This window comes from Heterodontus francisci, chromosome 27 (assembly GCF_036365525.1).
Source record: "Heterodontus francisci isolate sHetFra1 chromosome 27, sHetFra1.hap1, whole genome shotgun sequence".
In the NCBI taxonomy this organism is placed as follows: domain Eukaryota; kingdom Metazoa; phylum Chordata; class Chondrichthyes; order Heterodontiformes; family Heterodontidae; genus Heterodontus; species Heterodontus francisci.
Genome location: NC_090397.1, coordinates 48,446,394 through 48,474,287, shown reverse-complemented (window position 1 = coordinate 48,474,287; position 27,894 = coordinate 48,446,394). Strand labels below are relative to the sequence as shown.

The following is a 27,894-nucleotide window of genomic DNA, read 5'->3' as shown; positions in this document are numbered from 1 at the left end:
CTTGGTTTGCTGACATTGTCTCTTAATTTGTGTGTCCATCACTGTACAGGGACTGACCTCACAATGTGCCCTTGAGTTGTCCAGAATGTTGCCTAGAAAACCCCTTTTTGTACAGGATGTCAGAATTACAAAGAAACCATTCCCAAAACAGCAAAAATTCTCTCCAGATTTTCCCCCTCCACAGATCACTGGAATAAATTCCCTGGGCCACAACTGGCAAATCATACCACACATCAGGGCTCATACATCATGTGCAAGTCCAGACCTGAGAGTTGGAGGAGCTGATCTTGTCCTCACCCTACATCAGCAACCAGCATGAGCTTTTTCCCTCTCTTGCCCAAGGTGCTGAGGCTCATTGTCTCTTTCAGATGTACCAACTCTCAGGAATTTATGGTGACACACAGGATTTCTAAGTAAAATTAAGGCTCACTCACGATCTCATGATGAAGTTCTGAAATCTCAGACGTTTTCAACAGGTACTCTTTAATCACAATTTCTATAGGCTGCTGTGTACTGCTGTCCACCCCACCCCACCCCACCGTAACCTGGCGATAACCATTCCAGCTTAGCTGCTCTCAGCAGCTACACAGCAGAAAACGCTGTAAATTGCATACTGGACTTTACAATCAGGGTCTGTTAAACAATAGGGTTTCATCATTATGGCACAGAAGGAAGCCATTCAGCCTATCACATCCATGACTATTCTCTGTAGAGCAATCCAATCAGTCCCATTTCCCCACTCTATCCTCATTATCCTGCAAGTTTATTTTAATCAAGTAACCATCGAATTTCCTTTTGAAATTATTCTTTGTCTCCACTTCCACCACCCTTGTAGGCAGAGGGTTCCAGGTCATTACCATTCGCTGCATAAAAAATTTCTTCCTCACATCCCCCCTGCATTTCTTGCCCAAGACCTTAAATCTGTGTCCCCAGTCCCTGTACCGTCAGCCTTTCTTATCTAAACCTGTCATAATCTTGTACACCTCTTGTACAGGATAGCGAAGGAGAGAGTAGGTCCCCTTAAGGATCAGTGTGGCAATCTATGTGTGGAGCCATGGGAAATGGGCGAGGTTTTAAATGAATATTTCTTGTCCGTATTTACCGTGGAGAAGGTCATGGAAGCTTGTGAGTTCAAGGGAGGGAACAGCGATCTGGAGCATATCAACATTACAAAGGAGGAGGTGTTAGAGGTTTTGAAGCGCATTAAGGTGGATAAATCCCCAGGGCCTGACCAGGTGTATCCTAGGATGCTATGGGAAGCAAGGGAGGAGATTGCTGGGGTCCTGGCAGAGATTTTTGTATCATCGTTAGCCACGGGTGAGGTACCGGAAGACTGGAGGATAGCTAATGTTGTACCTTTATTTAAGAAGGGCAGCAGGGATAAGCCAGGGAACTACAGCCCTGTGAGCCTTACATCAGTGGTGGGAAAGTTATTGGAAGGGATTCTGAGAGACAGGATTTATATGCATTTGGAAAGGCATGGTCTGATTAGGGATAGTCAGCATGGCTTTGTGTGTGGGAAATGTTTCACGAATTTGATTGAGTTTTTCGAGGAGGTGACCAAGAGGATTAACGAGGGCAGGGCAATGGACGTTGTCTACATGGACTTTTGCAAGGCCTTTGACAAGGTCCCGCATGGCAGGCTGGTCCAGAAGGTTTGAACACATGGGATCCAGGGTGATCTAGCAAATTGGATACAAAATTGGCTTGGTGATGGGAGGCAGAGGGTGGTAGTGGAGGGTTGTTTTTCAGATTGGAGGCCGGTGACCAGTCGTGTGCCTCAGGGATTGGTGCTGGGCCCTCTGTTGTTTGTCATATATATTAATGACTTGGATGTGAATGTAAGGGGCATGATTAGTAAGTTTGCAGATGACACCAAAATTGGTGGTATAGTGAATAGTGAAGAAGGTTGTTTAAGATTACAACAGGATATAGATCAACTGGAAAAGTGGGCAAGGGAGTGGCAAATGGAATTTAATGCAGATAAGTGCGAAGTGATGCATTTTGGGAAGTTAAACCAGGGCAGGACATATACAGTGAATGGCAGGGCCTGGGGAGTGCTCTTGAGCAGAGAGACCTTGGGGTGCAAGTACATAGTTCCCTGAAAGTTGCAACACAGGTAGACAGGGTGGTGAAGAAGGCGTATGGCATGCTTGCCTTCATCGGCCGAGGCATTGAGTACAAGAGTTGGGACGTCATGTTACAGTTGTACATAACGTTGGTTAGGCCGCATTTGGAGTACTGTGTGCAGTTCTGGTCACCGCACTACAGGAAAGATGTGATTAAGCTAGAGAGGGTGCAGAAAAGATTCACAAGGATGTTGCCTTGTTTGGAGGGCTTGAGTTATAAAGAGAGATTGGATAGGCTGGGTCTGTTTTCGCTGGAGCGAAAGAGGCTGAGAGGGGACATGATAGAGGTATATAAAATTATGAGAGGCATAAATAGGGTAGATAGACAGAGTCTGTTTCCCATGGTAGGGGTGACTAAAACTAGAGGGCATAGATTTAAGGTGAGAGGGAGGAGGTTTAAAGGGGATCAAAGGGGTAAATTTTTCACACAAAGAATAGTGGGTATCTGGAATGAGCTGCCTGAGGAGGTGGTGGAGGCAGGAACAGTAGCGACATTTAAGAGGCATCTGGACAGGTACTTGAATGAGCAAGGCATAGAGGGATATGGAATTAATGCAGGCAGGAGGGAATAGTATAGATAGGCATTGTGGTCGGCATGGACGCAGTGGGCCGAAGGGCCTGTTTCTATGCTGTGCGACTCTGACTCTATCAAATCTCCCCACAATCTCCTTTGCTCCAAGGAGAACAACCCCAGCTTTTCCAACCTATCCTTGTACCTAAAGTCCCTCATCCCTGGAACCATTCTGGTAAATCTCCTCTGCACCATCTCAAGGACCCTAACATCCTTCCTAAAGTGTAGTGACAGAACTGCACGCAATACTCTAGTTGTGGCCTAACCAGAGCTTTATAAAGGTTCAGCATAACCTCCCTGTTTTTGTACTTAATACCTCTATTTATGAAACCCAAGATCCCAAATGCTTTGCTTACCACTCTCTCAATGTGTCATGCCACTTTTAAAGATCAATCCACATGAACCCCCAGGTCCCTCTGTCCCCATACACTCTTTAGAACTGTGCCTTTTAATCTATATTGCCTCTCCCTATCCCTTCTGCCAAAATGCCATCATCTCACATTTCTCCGTATTAAATTCCATCTGCCCCTTGTCTGTCCATTCTGCTCGCCTATCTATGTCCTGTTGCTGTGGATTGGTCTCCTGCATCTCCAAGTTTGGTATCATCGGTCAAATCTGACCCTTGAGAAATACCACTGTCTACCATCCTCCAGTCTGAAAAACAACCAATTACCACCATTCACTGTCTTGTCCTTAAGCTAATTTTTTATCCAAGTTGACACTGACTCTTCAATTCCACGAGCCTCAATTTGTTAACCAGTCTTTAATGTGATACTTTTTCAGAGGCTTTCTTAAAATCCATGTCGACAACATCCATTGCTTTCCTTTCATCAACCTTCTCTGTTATGTCATCAAAAAATTTAATTCGAATGGTCAAGCATGATCTGCATTTTACAAATCCATGCTGGCTCTCCTTACTTAACACAAACCTGTCCAAGTGCCTGTTGATTTTTTTCCTGGTTATTGTTTCTAAAACCTTACCACTGATAAACTGATTGGCCTGTAGTTACTAGGAATATCCTTACATCCTTTCCTGAATAAAGGTGTGACATTGACCACTCTCTAATCCTTTGGCATCTCCAATGGTGTTTTTCCATTTCTACCCCCTTTTGTTTCATTTGCTGATTTGGTTTTTGTCTCTCTTGTGTCTCTCTTATGTCCTTTTCTTTCCTTTCGGATGTCAACCATTCAGGATCCTGCCATTCACATAATAAAAATAAAATATTGCAGTTGCTGGAAATCTGAAATAAAAACAGAAAGTGCTGGAAATACTCAGCAGGTCAGACAGCATCAGTGGAGAGAGAAGCGGAGTTAGCGTTTCAGGTTGGTGACCTTTCATCAGAACTTATCTAAGATGGCTCCTTTGGAGGGAAGAGTAGAACAGACAGCAAACCCTCGCAGGGTACGTGGAGTTGTCGATCTCCCCGATCTTCAAAGGACGTTTCCTCTGGACTATTCTAAGCACAGATACATGGTGCAGCTCTAGTAAAGGCACACCCCCACCCCCACCCCCACCCCCACGCTCATGTCTGACAGCGTAGCAGCTTCTGAAAGACATTCCTGAATTCTGTGTTGAAGGCCGTGTAGATAATGGGATTGACAGCACTGTTCACATATCCCAGCCATGTGACCACACTGATCAGCATAGAGCCAATGGTGCAGGCCTCACACAAAATCTTCATAACATGGACCACGAAGAATGGGGTCCAGCAAGCGAGGAACACTCCTGAGGGGGAAAAAATACAAGAGCTTAAATCAACTGATGATTCTGTCCAGATTGGTTCATCCCAGCTTCCAGAGGGTGGAGGCTAACTGTTTATGATCTCCAAACACTCCTTCCCCCCACCCCCCCATCACTCTGTTCCCCCACACTCAACCCCTTCATCCTGCCTCCATCACTCTCCCTCCACCCACCTTCACTCTTGGTAACCTGCCCATCCGCACTATCCTACCTCAAACATGAAGGCTGGCTATTTAGTTCATGGCTCCGAGTGCTGCCTGCCTGTGGAGCCATGTTACAGGATGAGCACCCACCTACTACAATAGGTAGGACTTTCATCGCCTTCCTCTCACGCCCACTGACTCTGTGGCTTCTCACGATGGCTCCTTTTCCCAGACCCTGACGGGCCACGAATCCATTCTCCTTTGAAGTTCCTGCCTTTGCTCCATCTGGTGTTTCCACGTCTGATGTGCTATCAAGCTGTGTCGTTATTAAGTCACTTTCTGGAATGTTCTTTGCGGTGGGGCTTAGGTTTGGCACCAAGTATTTGACCACTTGCCTCTCGCGCTTGCTGGTCTTGAGGTTGAAGGAGAACGTGCGTTCCTGAGCCGGTAGTGTTGTTTTCCGACTCTCCCCCCAGCGTTTGAGGCCCCGGAACATCCCATAATACAGGAGGAGCATGATTGGACATGGGACGAAGAAGGAGCAGACGGAGGAGTAAACCACAAAGGTCCCATCCTCCAGCTTACAATCTGTCACATCTCGGTTGGGAACATTGTTGAGCCCAAAGATGACTGGAGAAGCCACCCCAAAGGACAGGAGCCAGGTGGCTGTGATGAGACCCAGCTGACGGCCACTGAAGTGGTTTCTGTTGTACTTCAAGGGTACAATCACAGCAATGTACCTGCACAAGAGACAGAGGCAGTGAGCAAAAACAAAAGCAGCAGAGCAGCAAGACAAGAATTTAAATAAGTCCTGACTCTTCAAATTGGCCAGCTCTCATTCTGCTGGGGACAGGAGGGGACCTCGCCAGTGAAAAGCCAGTGAGCATTGAATCCAGGCCCGAGTGTGATCTTTCACCAGCCAGTGTATGATACACTGGACACTCCATAACACACTCAAAGACTATACCTGGTGTTCGATGAGCACTGTCTGGGTCAAGTTATCCTGGCACATGTGTAGTCGGAGTTTATACCACACTTCCAGTGAAGTTACTGCACCGGAGCAGCTCCCAGGAAATTCCAGGCCATTGTTTCAAGGATTTGGGAGTGTTTGCCAACTTAAGCAACACTCCCGGTTTGGCTGCTTTCTGATATACATCAGGCAGAAGCACAAGCTTGGCCAAGAAATTGCGAAGAGAGAGATTGAACTATTGGAGCAGATTTTAGTCTCAGTTCTGGGTGTAAGCAGGATGTTTATACAATATAACCAAGAGAGAACAGTGGGAGCAATCTGTTGGGTTTTGGGGCAGGAACTTCAGTTAAACCTAGAAATGGGTGTAGCAGCTTCCTGGCTGCAATCACAACCCATTAAACCAGGTAACTAAAGGCTTTAGCCGGAACCAGGTAACTAAAATCTAACAGCAGGGCCAGTTAAACCAGGTAACTAAAGGCTTTAGTCAGAGCAGATAATTAGAGGCTTTGATCAGCAGCAGTTAATCCAGGTATTAGAACGTATTGCATAGTATCTGCAGTGGCAAAATAGGACATTCGGCCCACAGATCCAAGTTGACCTTTTTGCTACTCATGAGCCTTATCTTCATCTAACCACTTCTATTCCTTTCTCCCTTATGTGTTTATCTGGCTTGCCCTAAAATGCATCTGTTCTATTGACCTCAACTATGCTCTGTAGTAGTGAGTTCTAATATTTTTGACTTGTGGTTCTGGTCTCTCCACAAGTGAAAACATCTTCTCTACATCTACCCTATCAAACCCTTTTATAATCTTAAAGACCTCTATCAGGTTAACCCTCAGTCTTCTCTTTTCAAGAGAAAGGCACCCCAAACTGTTCAGTCTTACTTCATATAATCTCTCAGTTCTGGTATCATTCTACTGAATCTTTTTTGCACCTTCTCCAGTGCCTCTATCTGCTTTTTATAATATGGCGACCAGAACTGTTCACAATACTCCTAGTGAGGTTTAACCAAGGTTCTTTACAAGTTCAACATAACTTCTGAGCTTTTCAATCCTATCCTGCTATAAATGAACCCCAGTGCTTTACTTGCTTTTTATGGCCTTATTAACATGTGTTGCTACTTTTAGTGATTTGTATGTGTGTACCCCCAGATCCCACTGTTCCTGTACCCCATTTAGACACTTATTTTCCAAGGAGTATGTGACCTCCTTATTCTTGCAAATGGTTCCACCTCACACCTACCTATACTGAAATTCATTTGCCAGTTACATGCCTAATCTGCAAGTTTATTAACGTCTTCATGTATTTTGTTGCAATCCTTCTCTGTGTTAACTACACCCCCCAATTTGGTATCATCCACAAGTTTTGAAATTGTAATTCTGATTCCTGAGTCCAAATCGTTATGTAAGTGGTGAACAACAGTGGTCCCAGCAGTGACTCTTATGGAACATCACTTCCCATCTTATGCCAATCTGAATAACTACCTTTAGTCCCTGCTCTGTTTTTGTTCTGTAGCATGCTTACTATCCATTCTGCTGCTTGTCCTGACAACACATGTTCTGACCTTTGTCATAAGTCTACAATGCTGTACCTTACTCAAGGCTTTTTGTAAATCCAAATATATTACTTCAACAACATTACCCTTATCTACCCTTTATTACTTCTTCAAACAATTCAGTAAGGTTGGTCAAGCAGAACTTTCCCCTTTTGAACAAAAGCAGAAAATGCTGGAAATACTCAGCAGGTCAGGCAGCATCTGTGGAGAGAAAAGCAAAGTTAATGGCCGGAATTTTACACCAGCCCAGTGAGCCGGATGGTGGCTGTGGGGGGGGGTGTGGGTGTGGCGTAAAATTGAGTGGGCGGCTCCGGGAAGCCTTCCCGACCCGCTCCTGCCTCCACCCCACTTTACATGGGCTGGGGGTGGGGGGGCGGGAAACGGGCCGCCTGCCCCAGGCCAATCAACGGCCACTTAAGGGCCTTCGCCTGTCTCCACAGGGATTTTACCCGTGGCAAGTGGGCATACAGGTGACCTGAAATGCCGCCCAGTGAAGGCTGGCGGCCTCTCAGCACCCCGGGGGTGGGCCCTGATAGACGGGCACCGGGTGCCTGATTGAGGGCCACCCCCGCTTCCCCAACCACCCCTGAACCCGAGACACCCCCCTTCCCCCCAAACGACAACCCTTGCCTCACCAGGACATGACTGATTTCCCTGGTGAGGCAAACCATACTTACCTACACTCCTGGCTCTATGTCCTCGGCTGGGCTGCAGTCCCAGCAGTGGCCACCACTCCTCAAGCGGGTGAAAGTCCCACCTCAGACCAATTAAAGCCCGGGGACCTGTAAAATGCAGGACGGATCCCTGAGCTGGGCGGAAGCGTGTTTGCCACCAACATTTACATTGATGGCCAGCTCCCATCCGCCCAACGTAAAATCCAGCCCAACGTTTCAGGTTGATGATCTTTCATCAGAACTGGCAAAGGTTAGAAATGTAATAGGTTTTGAGAAAGTGAAAGGAGGAAGGGGGGATGAAGAACAAGAGGGATAGGGCCGAGGGCAGGAGACATTAAATGACAAAAGGTTTCATGGTACAAAGCCAAGTAAAGAAACAAAAGATATGTCTGGATGAGGTGTAGATGGCAGGGTGACAACTGTCTGAGCATATAGTAAAGGCATTAAGAAATGGGGGCGGGGGGGGGAACCAGAAAGAAAAACACGAGAAAAGGAACAAATGGGGTTTTGATCTAAAATTATTGAACTCAGTATTGATTTTAGAAGGCTGTAAAGTGCCCAGTCAAAAGATGAGGTGCAGTTCCCCGAGCTTGCATTGAGTTTCATTGGAATATTGCAGCAGGTCAAGGACAGGACATGAGAAGGAAGGAGGTTAAAGGTCAGGTGTTGCATCTCCTGCGCTTGCATGAAAAGATGCTGTAGGAAAGAGGGGAAGTGTTGGGGGTGACTGAGGAATGAACCAGGGTGCTGCGGAGGGAACGGTCCCTTCGGAATGCTGAAAGGGGAGGGGAGGGGAAGATGTGTTTGGTGATGGCATCACACTGGAAGTGGAGGAAACGGCGGAGGATAATCCATTGAATATGGAGGCTGGTGGGGCGGAAGGTGAGGACAAAGTGGCGTAGGAAAGCAAGTGCAGGAGAGGCAACACCTGCCCTTTTACCTCTTTCCTTCTCACCGTCCAAGGGCCCAAACACTCCCTCCAAGTGAAACAATGGCTGGGATTTTGCTGAGCTCCTGATGTCGGGTTCCGTGGCTGGGGGGGGGAATGTGGGGGGAGCGGGACGATCACTCTGACAGCGGCCTGTCACGGAGCCTGACGCCAGGTGTGCTAGTCCCGGTCTTCCTGGCGTCACAGAACCTGCTCCCTTGATGTGATTGGCGATTGGCGAGGGGCGGGCAGCCCCACCGGCGCATTTTCCTGGGCTGCCGCGAGATAAATCGCAGCGGCATGGTGGCGTGCGGCCTGCACATGGTGGCGTGCGGCCTGCACATGGTGGCGTGCGGCCTGCACATGCGGGCCACCAATTGTTTTGCCCACTGCCACTCCCAATCCGCTTCTGATCCTGAGAAAATTCAACCTAGCAATTTGCTTGTACTTCTTTCAATTTAGTATACCGTATTCACAGCTCGCAATGTGGTCTCCTCTACATTGGGAAGACCAAATGCAGACTGGGTGACCACTTTGTGGAACACCTCCATTCAGTCTGCAAGCACAACCCTGAGCTTCCTGTTGCCTGTCATTTCAATTCTCCACCTTGTTCCCACGCTGACCTTTCTGTCCTTGGTCTGCTACAGTGTTCCAGTGAAGCTCAACGCAAGCTCAAGGAGCAGCACCTTATATTTCGACTGGGCTCTTTACACCCTTCTGGACTCAACATTGAGTTTAGCAATTTTCGATCATAACCTCTGCCCCCAGTTTCTTTTCCTTTTCTCGTGACTTTTTTGCTGGGTTTGCCCTCCTCCCCCACACTGCTCCCCCCCTCCCCACCCATTCACTTGCTCTAAACCTATTACATTTCTAACCTTTGCCAGTTCTGATGAAAGGTCATGACCTGAAACTGTTTCTGTCTCCACAGATCCTGCCTGACATGTTGAGTATTTCCAGCACTTTCTGCTTTTGTTTGAGATTTCCAGCATCTGCAGTATTTTGTTTTTCCCTTTTGAGTCCGTGCTGGTTTCTCTTCATTATATTTTCAGTTTCTAGATGTTTTTCTATGACATCTTTGATCAAGGATTCCATTATCTTTCCTACCACTGACACTGAAATGATTGGTCTTCAGGTCCCTCAGTTTGTTTTATTTCCCTTTCTATATATAGGAATAAAGGTCACTGTCCAATGTATAGATGCCATCCATCCAGACAAGTGGTTTGATCATCTCAAAGTTTGGTTAGTTTACCAATTTCCCCCTCTTCCCCATTTTCTATTTTAAATATCTTTATATTCTTTTTTGATATCTCATATCCACATCTCCCTGGTAAATATGGAAGCAAATATTTCTGTCATTTCACTGTCATTACCTGTGGGTTTATCTTGTGCATCCCTTAGTGGCTTTATTCCTATCCTGGTTCTTCTTTTATTGTTTTTGTATCTATAGAATACTTTACTATTTCTTTTTATATTCCTTCATAATTTGATTTTGTAATTTCTGTTTTTTTGACTTCTTTCCTAACCCTTTCATATTCCCTTTTGTCATCCTCTCCTTTATTGATGGTGTACTTAGTCTATGCCTTTGTATTTACTTTCAATTTTGCCCTTATCACTTTATTCATTGATGGTGCTTCATTACTGGCTAGTTTGTTGATACTTTTGGCGGAATCTATTTCTCCCAGACTCTATTAATTACTGTTTTAATGTTTCCTGCTACTGTTCTATTTGTATCTTTCTCAGTTGAATTTTCCCAGATTACTTTCTCCAGTTCCATTCTCATCCCCTAAAAATCAGTTTTTTCTCAAATTATTACTTTGGTCTTTATCTTACTTACGTCCTTCTCAATCAATATCTTAAACCTTATTTAGGTAATCTTAGGTAACTAGAGCTTTTGTACCAATTACTGTTTAAAGAAAAGTTGACATTTAAGGGGATGCTGGCATTTGCAGGGAAGAGGCAGAATGGGGGGAAATCTTTCCACCTATGGGTGGGCTCAGCAGTCATCTCAACCTGGGGTTTACTGGAGACAGGTCCTGTGGGTGGGGTGATTGGAGATGTGAATGCTAATACTAACCTGTCCACACTGATTGCACAGAGGTTGAAAATGGAAGCTGTGCAAAGCATCACGTCCATTGTCATTAATGCATCACACAGGAATATGCTCAGAGTCCAAATCCCACCCTGAAACTGGAGAAAAGCAGATCTGTTGAGTTCGAGACAACACCAGTAACACATACACAGTCAGTGGGGCTTCACACTAACACAAGGAATGACTGAGCTAACCTGACAAGCCATGTCCAAAATAGAGAGATGGCTACTTACAACCAGAAAACCACAGCCAGAGGTTTACATCCCATAAACTTGCCTGATTCCTAAAACAGGAGTGAAAAAGATGCTTCACCATGGAACCTTCTGGAATGGAAAGGTGGGTAAAGCCATTGCAGGCAAGTGGTTGGTGGACATTAGGAGCGCTCCAGGTTGGTAGAATCTTGGCAGGTTAGGTATCAGCACCACACGCCAAGACCCTTCTAGATTCCATTCTATCTTCCTAGTAATTGGAGGTTCCTCAGTGTCCAGCCAAGCCATGCACACAACATGGAGGCCCGCTGTGCAAGACCCTTGATCAATGGTCAGTATCTGAAGAAAGGACAGTTACAGGTCAACAATGTCAGGAGATATTCAGAATTGTTTCTGGAGAGAGAAGGCATTGAGGGATATGTTGGTCAGGTGGATTGGGGAATATGAGGAGAAAGTGTGTAGGTAGGAAGGGGATAATGGAGAGAAGGTGGGTGGATGGGATTGAAGGATGCAGTGCAAGGTAGTTGGATTGAGGGACATGGAGACAAGGGGCTGGGGTTGAGAGATCCAATAAGAAACTGTGTAAGGTGAGATGATCTATGAAAAATTGATGGAACCTCTTTGGCCAAATGGACTTTGCCCGTTCTTAAAACCTCACAATTTTTAACGCATTTGGGATGGTATAGAAGGAACTTTGCATGTATCTAACTCATCCTCTACCTGCCCTGAGAGTGTTTGATGGGACAGTGTAGAAGGGGTTTTACTCTGTATTTAACCCATCCTGTACCTGCCCTGGGAGTGTTTGATGGGTCAGTGCAGAGGGAGTTTTACAGTATCTGACCCATGATAGACATGTAATCGAAGTTACAGTGACTGATTGAGAGAACATCCAAGAAATTACATACACGTGTATTTATAAGGGTTGGAACCTTTAAGTATTTCTGCCATTTCCCTCAGAATAGCCGACCTCTGGCCTGCTATAGTATTTAGAGTCATAGATTCATAGAGTCGTACAGCATAGAAACAGGCCCTTCGGCCCACTGCGTCCATGCTGACCATAATGCCTATCTATACTAATCCCACCTGCCTGCATTAATTCCATATCTCTCTATGCCTTGCTCATTCAAGTACCTGTCCAGATGCCTCTTAAATGTCGCTACTGTTCCTGCCTCCACCACCTCCTCTGGCAGTTCATTCCAGATACCCACTATTCTTTGTGTGAAAAATTTACCCCTTTGATCCCCTTTAAACCTCCTCCCTCTCACCTTAAATCTATGCCCTCTAGTTTTAGTCACCCCTACCATGGGAACGAGACTCTGGCTATCTACCCTATTTATGCCTCTCATAATTTTATATACCTCTATCATGTTCCCTCTCAGCCTCCTTCGCTCCAGGGAAAACAGACCCAGCCTATCCAATCTCTCTTTATAACTCAAGCCCTCCAAACCAGGCAACATCCTTGTGACTGACTAAGGGGAGATAGTTAGACTCTCGTTGGAGGTGGTAATTGCCTGGCCATGGCACGAATGTTACTGGCTGGTTATCAGTCCAAGCTTGAATATTTTTCAGGTCTTGCTGCATGCAGACATGGACTGCTTCATTATGTAAGGAGTTGCAAATGGAACTGAACAGTGTCCAATCATCAGTGAATATCCCCACTTCTGGCTTTATGATGGACGAAAGGTCATTGATGAAGCAGCTGAAGCTGGTTAGGCCTAGGACACTGCCCTGAGGAACCCTCTTGGATTGTTTGATTAGTGAGTGAGCAGATTCCCTACCTCAGTGTACACATAGAGCGGCAGGACAAGGACAGCAAGGAGCAGATCTGCTGCGGCCAGGCTGACTATGAAGTAGTTTGTCGGTGTTTTCAAGGATCTCTCAATCAACACGCTGAGGCACACCAGGACATTGCCCAGAATGATGGCCACGATTAGCATAACACCAAAGACGAGAGCCAGATAATTGTACTGAGATCTGTCCACCTCATGGGTTCTATTTGCTGTCCCATTGAACATGATGAAGTAATCAAATGCTCACCACTTGCTTCACACTTCAGGATCATCTAAAAAGAAACAAAAGGTTTAAGTCATGTTAGGGTAACATACACTAGGGTAACATACATTAGGGTAACATACATTAGGGTAACATATGGCCTCCAGTGATCTGAAGGGCAGCAGCTTGTCAAAAGACCAGAGGGTGGAGTCAGATAGAGGACCTTTAGCCGATTGGATGCTGTTCCTGAATACCAGCCCAAGCATCTACACAGTACAGCTTTCAGCATCCACCCAAACAGGCAGATAGGACTTGAGCTAATGTCTGCTCTGAAGGTCATCCAGAGAATACAGAGCATAACTGTCGCATGTTGTAAGGCTGCCTCTCCTCATACAATATATTCTGATCTATTAATTCAACAATCAGTTCTTCTCCCAACTTGGCTGACCTGGTGAGGTCAGTGAAGCCTTTCAGGCTCAGTCCAGGTGTGCAGGTGGTAAAGGCTGAATGTTTCCAATTGCCAACACTCCCTATTTACCCTGGGAGCTGCCACCTGGAGTTCCCATTGCTGAAGTTGGCTGACCCAGGATAGATTGTCACCTTGAATCTGAGTTAATTGTTTGACCTGGGACAGATTACCTATGAGGTGAGAATGTGAAAGGCCGAGGGTTTAAGTTGTGAGGGTATAGTTTGAGTGTGATTGCCAATTTGGGCCAAATGGTCCAAAACTGGGAGCAGTTTGGGCTCTGCCAAGTGCTCTCAAGCATCCAAACTCAAACCCTGCTCTCCAACTGCAGGAAAAGGTTTCCATCCCTTTGTCTGGGCTTGTTTTGGGTCAATTCCCAAAGACCATGACTGATGGATTTCTATGACCTGCAGCTTTAGGAGCAATGATGTCACGATTGGTACCAAAAGGAGGAGTCAGAGTGCAGAATCCCCACTCCAGGATTCCTGCCTATGAGGACTCATGGATCTCACTGATCCCATTCCCTACTGTGTGTCGGCGATTTAAAGACTTTCTTTTTAAACAGATGGACACCTCCAATAAAAGGGCAGAAGCACATGCTGTTTTCCAAAGCATTAAAGGCTTAGTTTCTGCTCTCCTATGGTGCAGTTACAGGGACACATTCTGGCTGAGTTAGGGCAGAAGAAAACATCCAGGGTTCCAGCTCCTGTTAACTGCCCAGTAACCCTGGGTTAGACAGAGCTCCCACAGGACTTACCAATAAATGTCAGCACTTTTGTAAGGAAAGAGCAGAAAATTAGAAAAACAATGAGAAACTTGCCAAATGGATTACCTCATGCATCACTGTCACACGTCACACTTCATTGTCACATCTCTGTATCTCATTACTTCTGCATGTCACCTTTCTCACCCAACTTTGCTCCCCCACCTTCCGTACTCCATCCTCTCTTGCCTACATTCTATTTCATTCACACTCACACCACACTCTTGTTTGCTCGAGGCACTGGACAGTGATCAGGTCTTAGAAATTTTGCTGATAGATTTCACTCTCTCTATCCTGGGCACTGAGATTAACTATAATCCCTATACTCTTTAATGAATGAAGAATTGAATCAATTCCCTTTGGAATCCCTCAGCAGACTCTGCACTTGATGTAGGTCTGGTCCTGCAGAGAGCAGAGTATTGAAAGTGGACGTCCCATGATGAAGTTCTCAGGAGCGGGAGTTTTAAAGGCACATTGTCCCTTGGCGAAGGAATGAGAGAGGAGGAGGTGAGACATGAACAGTGCAGGTGAGGGAACATTTAATCACATCAAATAATTCAGGATCCATCCCTCGGCACTAATTGAAGGTACTCAGATTTCCCTCTCAGCTCTACATTCTCATTGAGAAAATTAGCAAAATTAAAGTCCATGGGCCATGTGTATTTGGACTTTCAAAAGGTGTTTGATAAAGTACCCATAATAAACTGGCTAGCAAAATTAATGTCCATGGGATTAAAGGAGCATTGGTAGTGCAGATACAATGTTAGCTCAGGGACAGAAAGGAGAGAATACTGGTGAAGACTAGTGTCTCCCAGGGACGGGTATTAGGATCACTGTTCTTTTTGATGTATATTAGTGACGTGCACTTGGGTATGCAGGGCATAATTTCAAAGTTTGCAGATGACACAACCCTTAGAAATGTAGTAAACAATGAGGAGGATAGTACAGACTTCAGCAGCACCTAGACAGACTGGTGAAATGGGCAAACACTTGGCAGAATGTTGAGAGGCAATATAAACAAATGGTACAATTTTAAAGGGGGTGCAGGAACAGAGAAAGCGGGGGTGCATAAACACAAATCCCTGAAGGTGGCTGGACAAGTTGAAAAGGCTGTTTGGAGAAAAGCTTATGGGATCCTTGGCTTTATGACAAAAGCAAGGAAGTTATGCTAAACCATAATAAATCACTGGTTAAGTCTCAGTTGGGTTATTGGTTTCATTTCTGGGCATCACACTTTAGGAAGAATGTCAAGGCTTTAGAGAAGTTGCAGAGAGGATTTATTAGAATGGATGAGGGTCTTCACTTATGTGGAAAGACTGGAGAAGCTGCAGTTGTTCTCCTTAGTGCATAGTTGGTTAAGGGACAATTTAATAGAGGTGTTCAAAATTAGGAAGGGCTTTGGCAGAATAAATAAGGAGAAAGTGTTTCCAGTGGCAGAATGGTCAAAAACTAGAGGACAAGATTGAAAGTGCTTGGCAAAAGAACCAGCAGCTACATGCGGAAATTTATTTTACGCAGTGAGTTATTGTGATCTCTGATGTACTGCCTGAAAGGGGAGTGGAAGCAGATTCAATCATAACTTTTAACAGGAAAATGGAAAAATACCTGAAGGGAAAACATTTACAGAAAGACAGTGGAATTAACTGGATAGCTGTACCAAAGAGCAGTACAGGTACAATGGGCCAAATGGCCTCGTCCTGTGATTTATCATTCTATAATTTTAAGGGAAGTGCGAGGTTCGACATTAAAACCAGATGGTTGGATGTGTCTGTGAGATTTAGCTCAGCTCCTACTATATATCAATAATGGGTACAGCAGCAAGAACTGGGGGATATCAATTGAATGTCAGATGATGAATAACCCAGGACTTCTCAAACACTAACCCAGGGCTACAAAGAAGGTTCCTACACATGGTTAGAATTTAATGTGCAGTTTTAAAGCTCCACAAACTATAACACGGACTAACCCACTCCACAATTAAGGGAACAAGGTGTGAACGGTGAGAGAGGAGCAGCAGAGAGCTGCTAAACATTTACTAAAATACAGTCTTCCCATCCATGTTTATTACATGAAATACCAAACCAGCAGAACAATAGCAGTGAGCTGGCAGAACTATTTGACAAGGAGGTGCTCACCACTGAATGCAGGAGGGGACAAAGGTGTTGGGAGTGAGCTAGAGGTATGTAGGTGTGGGTGAGGGGTTACGATACAGTGTTCACTGCTCTGATCTGGCTGGGATCTGAAATATCTATTCACTGTGCATCAGTTACACCATTGATGAAAAGCATAACTCATGGTTAGAAAGAGTTAAAGATAAAAACAGAACATTTGAATAAACCCCGATGTTTTAAGCTAATATTTGGGGTCTATCAGCAGCAATGAGACAGAAATTGCTTGCTCCCACAGGCTCCAGCAGAGAGTACCTGCTCCCACAGGCTCCAGCAGAGAGTACATGCTCCCACAGACTTCAGCAGAGAGTACCTGCTCCCACAGGCTCCAGCAGAGAGTACCTGCTCCCACAGACGTCAGCAGAGAGTACCTGCTCCCACAGACTTCAACAGAGAGTACCTGCTACCACAGACTCCCATAGAAAGTACCTGCTCTCACAGACTCAAGCAGAGAGTACCAGCTCCCACAGACATCAGCAGAGAATACCCACTCCCACAGACTCCAGCAGACAGTACCTGTTCCCACAGACTCCCGCAGAAAGTACCTGCTCACACAGACTCAAGCAGAGAGTACCTGCTCCCACAGACTTCAGCAGAGAGTACCTGCTCCCACAGACTTCAACAGAGAGTACCCACTCCCACAGACTCCAGCAGAGAGTACCCACTCCTACAGACTTCAACAGAGAGTACCCACTCCTACAGATTCCAGCAGAGAGTGCCTGCTCCCACAGACTTCAACAGAGAGTACCTGCTCCCATAGACTCCAGCAGAGAGTACCTGCTCCCACAGACATTAGCAGACAGTACCTGCTCCCACAGACTCCTGCAGAGCGTACCTGCTCCCACAGACTCCAGCAGAGAGCACCTGCTCCCTCAGACTTTTGCAGATGGTACCTGCTCCCACAAATCCAGCAGAGAGTGCCCACTCCCACAGACTCCAGCAGAGAGTGTCTGCTCCCTTAGACTCCAGCAGAGACTATCTGCTCCCACAGACTCCAGCGGAGAGTACCCACTCCCACAGACTTTAACAGACAGTACCCGCTCCCACAGACTCCAGCAGAGTACCCACTCCCATAGACGTTAGCAGACAGCACCTGCTTCCAGACTCCTGCAGAGAGTACCTTCTCCCACAGACTCCCGCAGAGAGTGCTTGCTGTCACAGACACCAGCAGAGAGTACCTGCTCCCACAGACTCCAGCAGAGAGTACCTGCTCCCACAGACATTAGCAGACAGTACCTGCTCCCACAGATCCAGCAGAGAGTGCCTGCTCCCACAGATTTGAGCAGGGAGCACCCACTCCCACAGACTCCAGCAGAAAGTACCATGCTCCCACAGACTTTAGCAGAGAGTACCTGCTCCCACAGACTCAAGCAGAGAGTACCTGCTCCCACAGACTTCAGCAGAGAGTACCTGCTCCCACAGACTTCAACAGAGAGTACCCACTCCCACAGACTCCAGCAGAGAGTACCCGCTCCCACAGACTTCAACAGAGAGTACCCACTCCTACAGACTCCAGCAGAGAGTGCCTGCTCCCACAGACTTCAACAGAGAGTACCTGCTCCCATAGACTCCAGCAGAGAGTACCTGCTCCCACAGACATTAGCAGACAGTACCTGCTCCCACAGACTCCTGCAGAGCGTACCTGCTCCCACAAATCCAGCAGAGAGTGCCCACTCCCACAGACTCCAGCAGAAAGTACCATGCTCCCACAGACTTTAGCAGAGAGTACTTGCACCCACAGACTCCAGCAGAGAGTACCTGCTCCCACAGACTTTAGCAGAAAGTACCCACTCCCACAGACTTCAGCAGAGAGTATCTGCTCCCTCAGACTCCAGCAGAGAGTACTCACTCCTTTAGACTTTAGCAGACAGTATCTGTTAGCACAGACTCCAGCAGAGAGTACCTGCTTCCACAGACTCCAGCAGAGAGTACCTGCTCCCACAGACTCCCGCAGAGAGTGCTTGCTGTCACAGACTTTAGCAGAAAGTACCCACTCCCACAGACTTCAGCAGAGAGTATCTGCTCCCTCAGACTCCAGCAGAGAGTACCCACTCCTTTAGACTTTAGCAGACAGTATCTGTTAGCACAGACTCCAGCAGAGAGTACCTGCTTCCACAGACTCCAGCAGAGAGTACCTGCTCCCACAGGCTCCAGCAGAGTACCTGCTTCCACAGACTCCAGCAGAGAGTACCCACTCCTATAGACTTTAGCAGACAGTATCTGTTTGCACAGACTCCAGCAGAGAGTACCTGCTCCCACAGACTCCAGCAGAGAGTACCTGCTCCCACAGGCTCCAGTAGAGAGTACCTGCTTCCACAGACTCCAGCAGAGAGTACCTGCTCCCACAGACTTCAGCAGAGAGTACCTGCTCCCACAGACTCCAGCAGAGAGTACCTGCTTCCACAGACTCCAGTAGAGAGTACCTGCTCCCACAGACTTCAGCAGAGAGTACCTGCTCCCACAGACTCAAGTAGAGAGTACCTGCTCCCTCAGACTCCAGCAGAGTACCTGTTCCCACATACTCAAGTAGAGAGTACCTGCTCCCACAGACTTTAGCAGACAGTACCTGCTCCCATAGACTCCAGCAGAGCGTACCTGCTCCCACAGACTCCAGCAGAGAGCACCTGCTCCCTCAGAATTTTGCAGATGGTACCTGCTCCCACAAATCCAGCAGAGAGTGCCCACTCCCACAGACTCCAGCAGAAAGTACCATGCTCCCACAGACTTTAGCAGAGAGTACTTGCACCCACAGACTCCAGCAGAGAGTACCTGCTCCCACAGACTTTAGCAGAAAGTACCCACTCCCACAGACTTCAGCAGAGAGTATCTGCTCCCTCAGACTCCAGCAGAGAGTACCCACTCCTTTAGACTTTAGCAGACAGTATCTGTTAGCACAGACTCCAGCAGAGAGTACCTGCTTCCACAGACTCCAGCAGAGAGTACCTGCTCCCACAGGCTCCAGCAGAGTATCTGCTTCCACAGACTCCAGCAGAGAGTACCCACTCCTATAGACTTTAGCAGACAGTATCTGTTTGCACAGACTCCAGCAGAGAGTACCTGCTCCCACAGACTCCAGCAGAGAGTACCTGCTCCCACAGGCTCCAGTAGAGAGTACCTGCTTCCACAGACTCCAGCAGAGAGTACCTGCTCCCACAGACTTCAGCAGAGAGTACCTGCTCCCACAGACTCCAGCAGAGAGTACCTGCTTCCACAGACTCCAGTAGAGAGTACCTGCTCCCACAGACTTCAGCAGAGAGTACCTGCTCCCACAGACTCAAGTAGAGAGTACCTGCTCCCTCAGACTCCAGCAGAGTACCTGTTCCCACATACTCAAGTAGAGAGTACCTGCTCCCACAGACTTTAGCAGACTGTACCTGCTCCCATAGACTCCAGCAGAGGGTACCTGCTCCCACAGACATTAGCAGACAGTACCTGCTCCCACAGACTCCTGCAGAGCGTACCTGCTCCCACAGACTCCAGCAGAGAGCACCTGCTCCCTCAGACCTTTGCAGATGGTACCTGCTCCCACAAATCCAGCAGAGAGTGCCCACTCCCACAGACTCCAGCAGAGAGTGTCTGCTCCCTTAGACTCCAGCAGAGACTATCTGCTCCCACAGACTCCAGCGGAGAGTACCCACTCCCATAGACTTTAGCAGACAGCACCTGCTTGCAGACTCCTGCAGAGAGCACCTTCTCCCACAGTCTCCCGCAGAGAGTACTTGCTGTCACAGACACCAGCAGAGAGTACCTGCTCCCACAGACTCCAGCAGAGAGTACCTGCTCCCACAGACTCCAGCAGAGAGTACCTGCTCCCACAGACATTAGCAGACAGTACCTGCTCCCACAGATCCAGCAGTGCCTGCTCCCACAAATTGGAGCAGTGAGCACCCACTCCCACAGACTCCAGCAGAAAGTACCATGCTCCCACAGACTTTAGCAGAGAGTACTTGCACCCACAGACTCCAGCAGAGAGTACCTGCTCCCACAGACTTTAGCAGAAAGTAGCCACTCCCACAGACTTCAGCAGAGAGTATCTGCTCCCTCAGACTCCAGCGGAGAGTACCCACTCCCATAGACTTTAGCAGACAGCACCTGCTTGCAGACTCCTGCAGAGAGTACCTTCTCCCACAGTCTCCCGCAGAGACTACGTGCTGTCACAGACTCCAGCAGAGAGTACCTGCTCCCACAGACTCCAGCAGAGAGTACCTGCTCCCACAGACGTTAGCAGACAGTACCTGCTCCCACAGATCCAGCAGAGAGCGCCTGCTTCCACAGACCCCAGCAGAGAGTACCTGCTCCCACAGACTTCAGCAGAGAGTACCTGCTCCCACAGACTCCAGCAGAGAGTACCTGTTCCCTCAGACTCCAGCAGAGAGTACCTGCTTCCACAGACTTCAGCAGAGAGTACCCGCACCCACAGATTCTAGCTACCTGCTCCCACAGACTCCAGTAGAGAGTACCCACTCCCACAACTTTAGCAGTGAGTACCCACTCCCACAACTTTAGCAGTGAGTACCTGCTCCCACCGACTTTAGCAGAGAGTGCCTGCTCCCACACTCCAGCAGAGAGTACCTGCTTCCACAGACTCCAGCAGAGAGCACCTGCTCCCTCAGACCTTTGCAGATGGTACCTGCTCCCACAAATCCAGCAGAGAGTGCCCACTCCCACAGACTCCAGCAGAGAGTGTCTGCTCCCTTAGACTCCAGCAGAGACTATCTGCTCCCACAGACTCCAGCGGAGAGTACCCACTCCCATAGACTTTAGCAGACAGCACCTGCTTGCAGACTCCTGCAGAGAGCACCTTCTCCCACAGTCTCCCGCAGAGAGTCCTTGCTGTCACAGACACCAGCAGAGAGTACCTGCTCCCACAGACTCCAGCAGAGAGTACCTGCTCCCACAGACTCCAGCAGAGAGTACCTGCTCCCACAGACATTAGCAGACAGTACCTGCTCCCACAGATCCAGCAGTGCCTGCTCCCACAAATTGGAGCAGTGAGCACCCACTCCCACAGACTCCAGCAGAAAGTACCATGCTCCCACAGACTTTAGCAGAGAGTACTTGCACCCACAGACTCCAGCAGAGAGTACCTGCTCCCACAGACTTTAGCAGAAAGTAGCCACTCCCACAGACTTCAGCAGAGAGTATCTGCTCCCTCAGACTCCAGCGGAGAGTACCCACTCCCATAGACTTTAGCAGACAGCACCTGCTTGCAGACTCCTGCAGAGAGTACCTTCTCCCACAGTCTCCCGCAGAGACTACTTGCTGTCACAGACTCCAGCAGAGAGTACCTGCTCCCACAGACTCCAGCAGAGAGTACCTGCTCCCACAGACATTAGCAGACAGTACCTGCTCCCACAGATCCAGCAGAGAGTGCCTGCTTCCACAGACCCCAGCAGAGAGTACCTGCTCCCACAGACTTCAGCAGAGAGTACCTGCTCCCACAGACTCCAGCAGAGAGTACCTGCTCCCTCAGACTCCAGCAGAGAGTACCTGCTTCCACAGACTTCAGCAGAGAGTACCCGCACCCACAGATTCTAGCTACCTGCTCCCACAGACTCCAGTAGAGAGTACCCACTCCCACAACTTTAGCAGTGAGTACCCACTCCCACAACTTAAGCAGTGAGTACCTGCTCCCACCGACTTTAGCAGAGAGTGCCTGCTCCCACACTCCAGCAGAGAGTACCTGCTTCCACAGACCCCAGCAGAGAGTACCTGCTCCCACAGACGTCAGCAGAGAGTATCTGCTCCCTCAGACGCCAGCAGAGAGTACCCACCCCTATAGACTTTAGCAGACAGTATCTGTTAGCACAGACTCCAGCAGAGAGTACCTGCTTCCACATCCAGCAGAGAGTACCTGCTCCCACAGGCTCCAGCAGAGAGTAACTGCCCCCACAGACTCCAGCAGAGAGTACCTGCTTCCACAGACCCCAGCAGAGAGTACCTGCTCCCACAGACTTCAGCAGAGAGTACTTGCACCCACAGACTCCAGCAGAGAGTACCTGCTCCCACAGACTTTAGCAGAAAGTAGCCACTCCCACAGACTTCAGCAGAGAGTATCTGCTCCCTCAGACTCCAGCGGAGAGTACCCACTCCCATAGACTTTAGCAGACAGCACCTGCTTGCAGACTCCTGCAGAGAGTACCTTCTCCCACAGTCTCCCGCAGAGACTACTTGCTGTCACAGACTCCAGCAGAGAGTACCTGCTCCCACAGACTCCAGCAGAGAGTACCTGCTCCCACAGACATTAGCAGACAGTACCTGCTCCCACAGATCCAGCAGAGAGTGCCTGCTTCCACAGACCCCAGCAGAGAGTACCTGCTCCCACAGACTTCAGCAGAGAGTACCTGCTCCCACAGACTCCAGCAGAGAGTACCTGTTCCCTCAGACTCCAGCAGAGAGTACCTGCTTCCACAGACTTCAGCAGAGAGTACCCGCACCCACAGATTCTAGCTACCTGCTCCCACAGACTCCAGTAGAGAGTACCCACTCCCACAACTTTAGCAGTGAGTACCCACTCCCACAACTTTAGCAGTGAGTACCTGCTCCCACCGACTTTAGCAGAGAGTGCCTGCTCCCACACTCCAGCAGAGAGTACCTGCTTCCACAGACCCCAGCAGAGAGTACCTGCTCCCACAGACTTTAGCAGAAAGTACCCACTCCCACAGACTTCAGCAGAGAGTATCTGCTCCCTCAGACTCCAGCAGAGAGTACCCACCCCTATAGACTTTAGCAGACAGTATCTGTTAGCACAGACTCCAGCAGAGAGTACCTGCTTCCACAGACTCCAGCAGAGAGTACCTGCTTCCACATCCAGCAGAGAGTACCTGCTCCCACAGGCTCCAGCAGAGAGTAACTGCCCCCACAGACTCCAGCAGAGAGTACCTGCTTCCACAGACCCCAGCAGAGAGTACCTGCTCCCACAGACTTCAGCAGAGAGTACCTGCTCCCACAGACTCCAGCAGAGAGTACCTGCTCCCTCAGACTCCAGCAGAGAGTACCTGCTTCCACAGACTTCAGCAGAGAGTACCCGCACCCACAGATTCTAGCTACCTGCTCCCACAGACTCCAGTAGAGAGTACCCACTCCCACAACTTTAGCAGTGAGTACCCACTCCCACAACTTTAGCAGTGAGTACCTGCTCCCACCGACTTTAGCAGAGAGTGCCTGCTCCCACACTCCAGCAGAGAGTACCTGCTCCCTCAGACTCCAGCAGAGAGTACCTGCTTCCACAGACTTCAGCAGAGAGTACACGCACCCACAGATTCTAGCTACCTGCTCCCACAGACTCCAGTAGAGAGTACCCACTCCCACAACTTTAGCAGTGAGTACCTGCTCCCACCGACTTTAGCAGAGAGTACCTGCTCCTACAGACTCCAGCAGAGAGTACCTGCTCCCACAGACGCCAGCAGAGAATGCCCACTCCCACAGACTCTCCCAGAAAGTACCTGCTCCCTCAGACTGCAGCAGAGAGTACCTGTTCCCATAGACTTAAGAAGAGAGTACCTGCTCCCACAGACTTTAACAGAGAGTACCTGCTCCCACAGAATTTTGCAAAGATCACCTGCTCCCACAGACCCCAGCAGAGGGTGCCCACTCCCACAGACTCCAGCAGAGAGTACCTGCTCCCACAGACTTTAGCAGACAGTACCTGCTCCCACAGATCCAGCAGAGAGTGCCTGCCCCCACAGATTTGAGCAGTGAGCACCCACTCCCACCGACTCCAGCAGAAAGTACCATGCTCCCACAGACTTTAGCAGAGAGTACTTGCACCCACAGACTCCAGCAGAGAGTACCTGTTCCCACAGACTCCAGCAGAGAGTACCCACTCCTATAGACTTTAGCAGAGAGTACCTGCTCCCACAGACTCCAGCAGAGAGTACCTGCTCCCACAGGCTCCAGCAGAGAGTACCTGCTTCCACAGACCCCAGCAGAGAGTACTTGCTCCTACAGACTTCAGCAGAGAGTACCCACTCCTATAGACTTTAGCAGACAGTATCTGTTCGCACAGACTCCAGCAGAGAGTACCTGCTTCCACAGACTCCAGCAGAGAGTACCTGCTCCCACAGACTCCAGCAGAGAGTACCTGCTTCTACAGACCCCAGCAGAGAGTACCTGCTCCCACAGACTTCAGCAGAGAGTACCCGCACCCACAGATCCTAGCTACCTGCTCCCACAGACTCCAGTAGAGAGTACCCACTCCCACAACCTTAGCAGTGAGTACCTGCTCCCACAGACTCCAGCAGAGAGTACCTGCTCCCACAGAATTTAGCAGAGATTACCTGCTCCCACAGACTCCAGCAGAGAATGCCCACTCCCACAGACTCTCCCAGAAAGTACCTGCTCCCACAGATCCAGCAGAGAGTGCCTGCCCCCACAGATTTGAGCAGTGAGCACCCACTCCCACAGACTCCAGCAGAAAGTACCATGCTCCCACAGACTTTAGCAGAGAGTACTTGCACCCACAGACTCCAGCAGAGAGTACCTGCTCCCACAGAATTTAGCAAAGATTACCTGCTCCCACAGACCCCAGCAGAGGGTGCCCACTCCCACAGACTCTCCCAGAGAGTACCTGCTCCCACAGAATTTAGCAGAGATTACCTGCTCCCACAGACTCCAGCAGAGAGTGCCCACTCCCACAGACTGTCCCAGAGAGTACCTGCTCCCTCAGACTGCAGCAGAGATTACCTGTTCCCGCAGACTTTAGCAGAGGGTACCTGTTCCCACAGACTTTAGCAGAGAGTACCTGCTCCCACAGACTCAAGTAGAGAGTACCTGTTCCCACAGACTTTAGCAGAGAGTACCTGTTCCCTCAGACTCCAGCAGAGAGTACCTATTCCCACAGACTCCCGTAGAGAGTACCTACTCCCACAGACCCAAGTAGAGATTACCTGCTCCCTCAGACTCCAGCAGAGAGTACCTGTTCCCACAGACTCCCGTAGAGAGTACCTGTTCCCACAGACTTTAGCAGAGAGTACCTGCTCCCACAGACTCAAGTAGAGAGTACCTGTTCCCACAGACTTTAGCAGAGAGTACCTGCTCCCACAGACTCAAGTAGAGAGTACCTGCTCCCTCAGACTCCAGCAGAGAGTACCTACTCCCACAGACCCAAGTAGAGAGTACCTGCTCCCTCAGACTCCAGCAGAGAGTACCTGTTCCCACAGACTCCCGTAGAGAGTACCTACTCCCACAGACCCAAGTAGAGAGTACCTGCTCCCACAGACTTTAACAGAGAGTACCTGCTCCCACAGACACCAGCAGAGATTACCTGCTCTCTCAGACTCCAGCAAAGATTACCTGCTCCCACAGACTCCAGCAAAGATTACCTGCTCCCTCAGACTCCAGCAGAGAGTATCTGTTTCTTCACACTGCAGCGAAAATTAACTGCTCCCTCAGCGACTCCAACGAATCTCAGGTTAACAGAATCTCGGAGCTGGTTCCAATTGTTAGCAGTGATGAAACTAGATGTAGATTGACAGGTTAATCACAGACTAGAAGTTTCATCCAAGTGTCCTTTTCCAATTAAGTCTTAGAAAACTGTCACTTAATTTAAGTGTGAACGTTGGGCAGTTCCCATCAGACCTGCCCGGGGTTTTCAGCAGTAATTTCAGTCTCTCAGTGAGTGAAGGGTTATATCCGTGCCTGTTGTGGAGGTGCTGGACGGAGCTGTTAGAGACCAGGAATCCTGCAGCAGGAAAACTCCTCCCAGTCGCCATATGTGGAGACTGCCAGCTACAGTGTTCCCTCCCCCTCTCCAACCCTCCCTGCCTCTCTCTCTCTCCCTCCCTCCCACTCTCTCCCTCCCCCTCTCCAACCCTCCCTGCCTCTCTCCCCCTCTCTCTCTCTCCCTCCCACTGTCTCCCTCCCTTCTGTCTCCCTCTCTCTCTCTCTCCCTCTCTTCCACCCTCCCTTCCATTCTCTCGCCTCTCTCCCTCCCTCTCTCTCTCCCTCTCTCTCTCTTTCCCCTCCCTCACTCTCTCTCCCTCTCTTCCATCTTCTCTCTCTCTCCCTCTCCCACCCCCATTCTCTCTCTCCCTCCCTCTTTCTCTTCCACCCTCCCTACCTCTGTTTCTCCTTCTATCTGTCTCCCTTCCTCTCTCACTCCCTCCCACCCACTCTCGCCCACCCTCCCTTGCCTGCCTCCCTCCTGCTCATTCTCTCCCTCCCTCTCCCTCTCTCTGTGTCTTGCTCCTCCTCCCTTGCCCTCTCCGTCTTTCTGTCTTGTCTCTTTCTCTCCTCTTCATTGCTTCTCCCCTGTCTCCCTCCCTTGACTCTCTCCCTCTCTGTCTCACTCTCCCTCCCCTCCCCTGTCTATCTTTCCAACTCTCTCTCCCTCCCTCTCCTCTCCCTCCCCCACCCTACCTCTCTCCCTCCCTCCCACTGCTTTTATTCATTCATGGGATGTAGGTGTCACTGGCTATGCCAGCGTTTATTGCCCATCCCTAATTGCCCTTGAGAAAATGGTGGTGAGCTTTCTTGAACTGCTGCAATCCTTGGGGTCTAGGTACACCCACAATTCTGTTAGGAAGGGAGTTCCAGGATTTTGACCCAGTGACAGTGAAGTAACGGCGATATAGTTCCAAGTCAGGATGGTGTGTGGCTTGGAGGGGAACTTGCAGGTGGTGGTGTTCCCATGCATTTGCTGCCCTTGTCCTTCTAGTTGGTAGAGGTCACAGGTTTGGAAGGTGCTGTCGAAGGAGCCTTGGTAAGTTGCTGCAGTGCATCTTGTAGATGGTACACACTGCTGCCACTGTGCGTCGGTGGTGGGGGGAGTGAATGTTTGTGGATGGTGTGCCAATCAAGCAGGCGGCTTTGTCCTGGATGGTGTCAAGCTTCTTGAATGTTGTTGGAGCTGCACCCATCCAGGCAAGTAGACAGTATTCCGTCACACTCCTGACTTGTGCCTTGTAGATGGTGGACAGGCATTGGGGAGACAGGAGGTGAGTAACTTGCCACAGAATTCTCAGCCTCTGACCTGCTCTTGTAGCCACAGCATTTATGTGGCTGGTCCAGTTCAGTTTCTGGTCAATGGTAACCCCCAGGATGTTGATAGTGGGAGATTCAGCGATGGTAATGCCATTGAATGTCAAGGGGAGATGGTTATATTGTCTCCAGTTTGAAATGGTCATTGCCTGACACTTGTGTGGTGTGAATGTTACTTGCCACTTATCAGCACAAGCCTGGATGTTGTCCAGGTCTTGCTACATATGGACATGGGCTGCTTCAGTATCTAAGGAGGCGCAAATGGTGCTGAACATTGTGCAATCATCAGCGAACATCCCCACTTCTGACATTATGATTGAAGGAAGGTCATTGATGAAGCAGCTGAAGAACGTTGGGCCTAGGACACTATCCCGAGGAACTCCTGCAGTGTCCTGGAGCTGAGATGATTGACCTCCAACAACCACAGCCATCTTCCTTTGTGCTAGATATGACTCCAACCTGTGGAGAGTGTTCCCCCTGATTCCCATTGACTCCAGTTTTGCTAGGGCTCCTTGA

General features: G+C 48.9%; 1 protein-coding gene across 1 annotated transcript; it reads right to left on the bottom strand.

Moving 5' to 3' along the window:
* Positions 1–4,223: 4,223 nt before the first annotated feature.
* LOC137385010 (D(4) dopamine receptor-like) lies at positions 4,224–25,761 on the bottom strand. Its single transcript, XM_068059745.1, has 5 exons — positions 25,722–25,761; positions 12,788–13,071; positions 10,786–10,898; positions 4,735–5,324; positions 4,224–4,426 (listed from the first exon to the last, which is right to left on the bottom strand). Exons 2-5 carry the CDS (start codon positions 13,022–13,024, stop codon positions 4,224–4,226), a joined length of 1,143 nt encoding a protein of 380 aa, XP_067915846.1. The 5' UTR covers positions 13,025–13,071; positions 25,722–25,761.
* Positions 25,762–27,894: the final 2,133 nt, after the last annotated feature.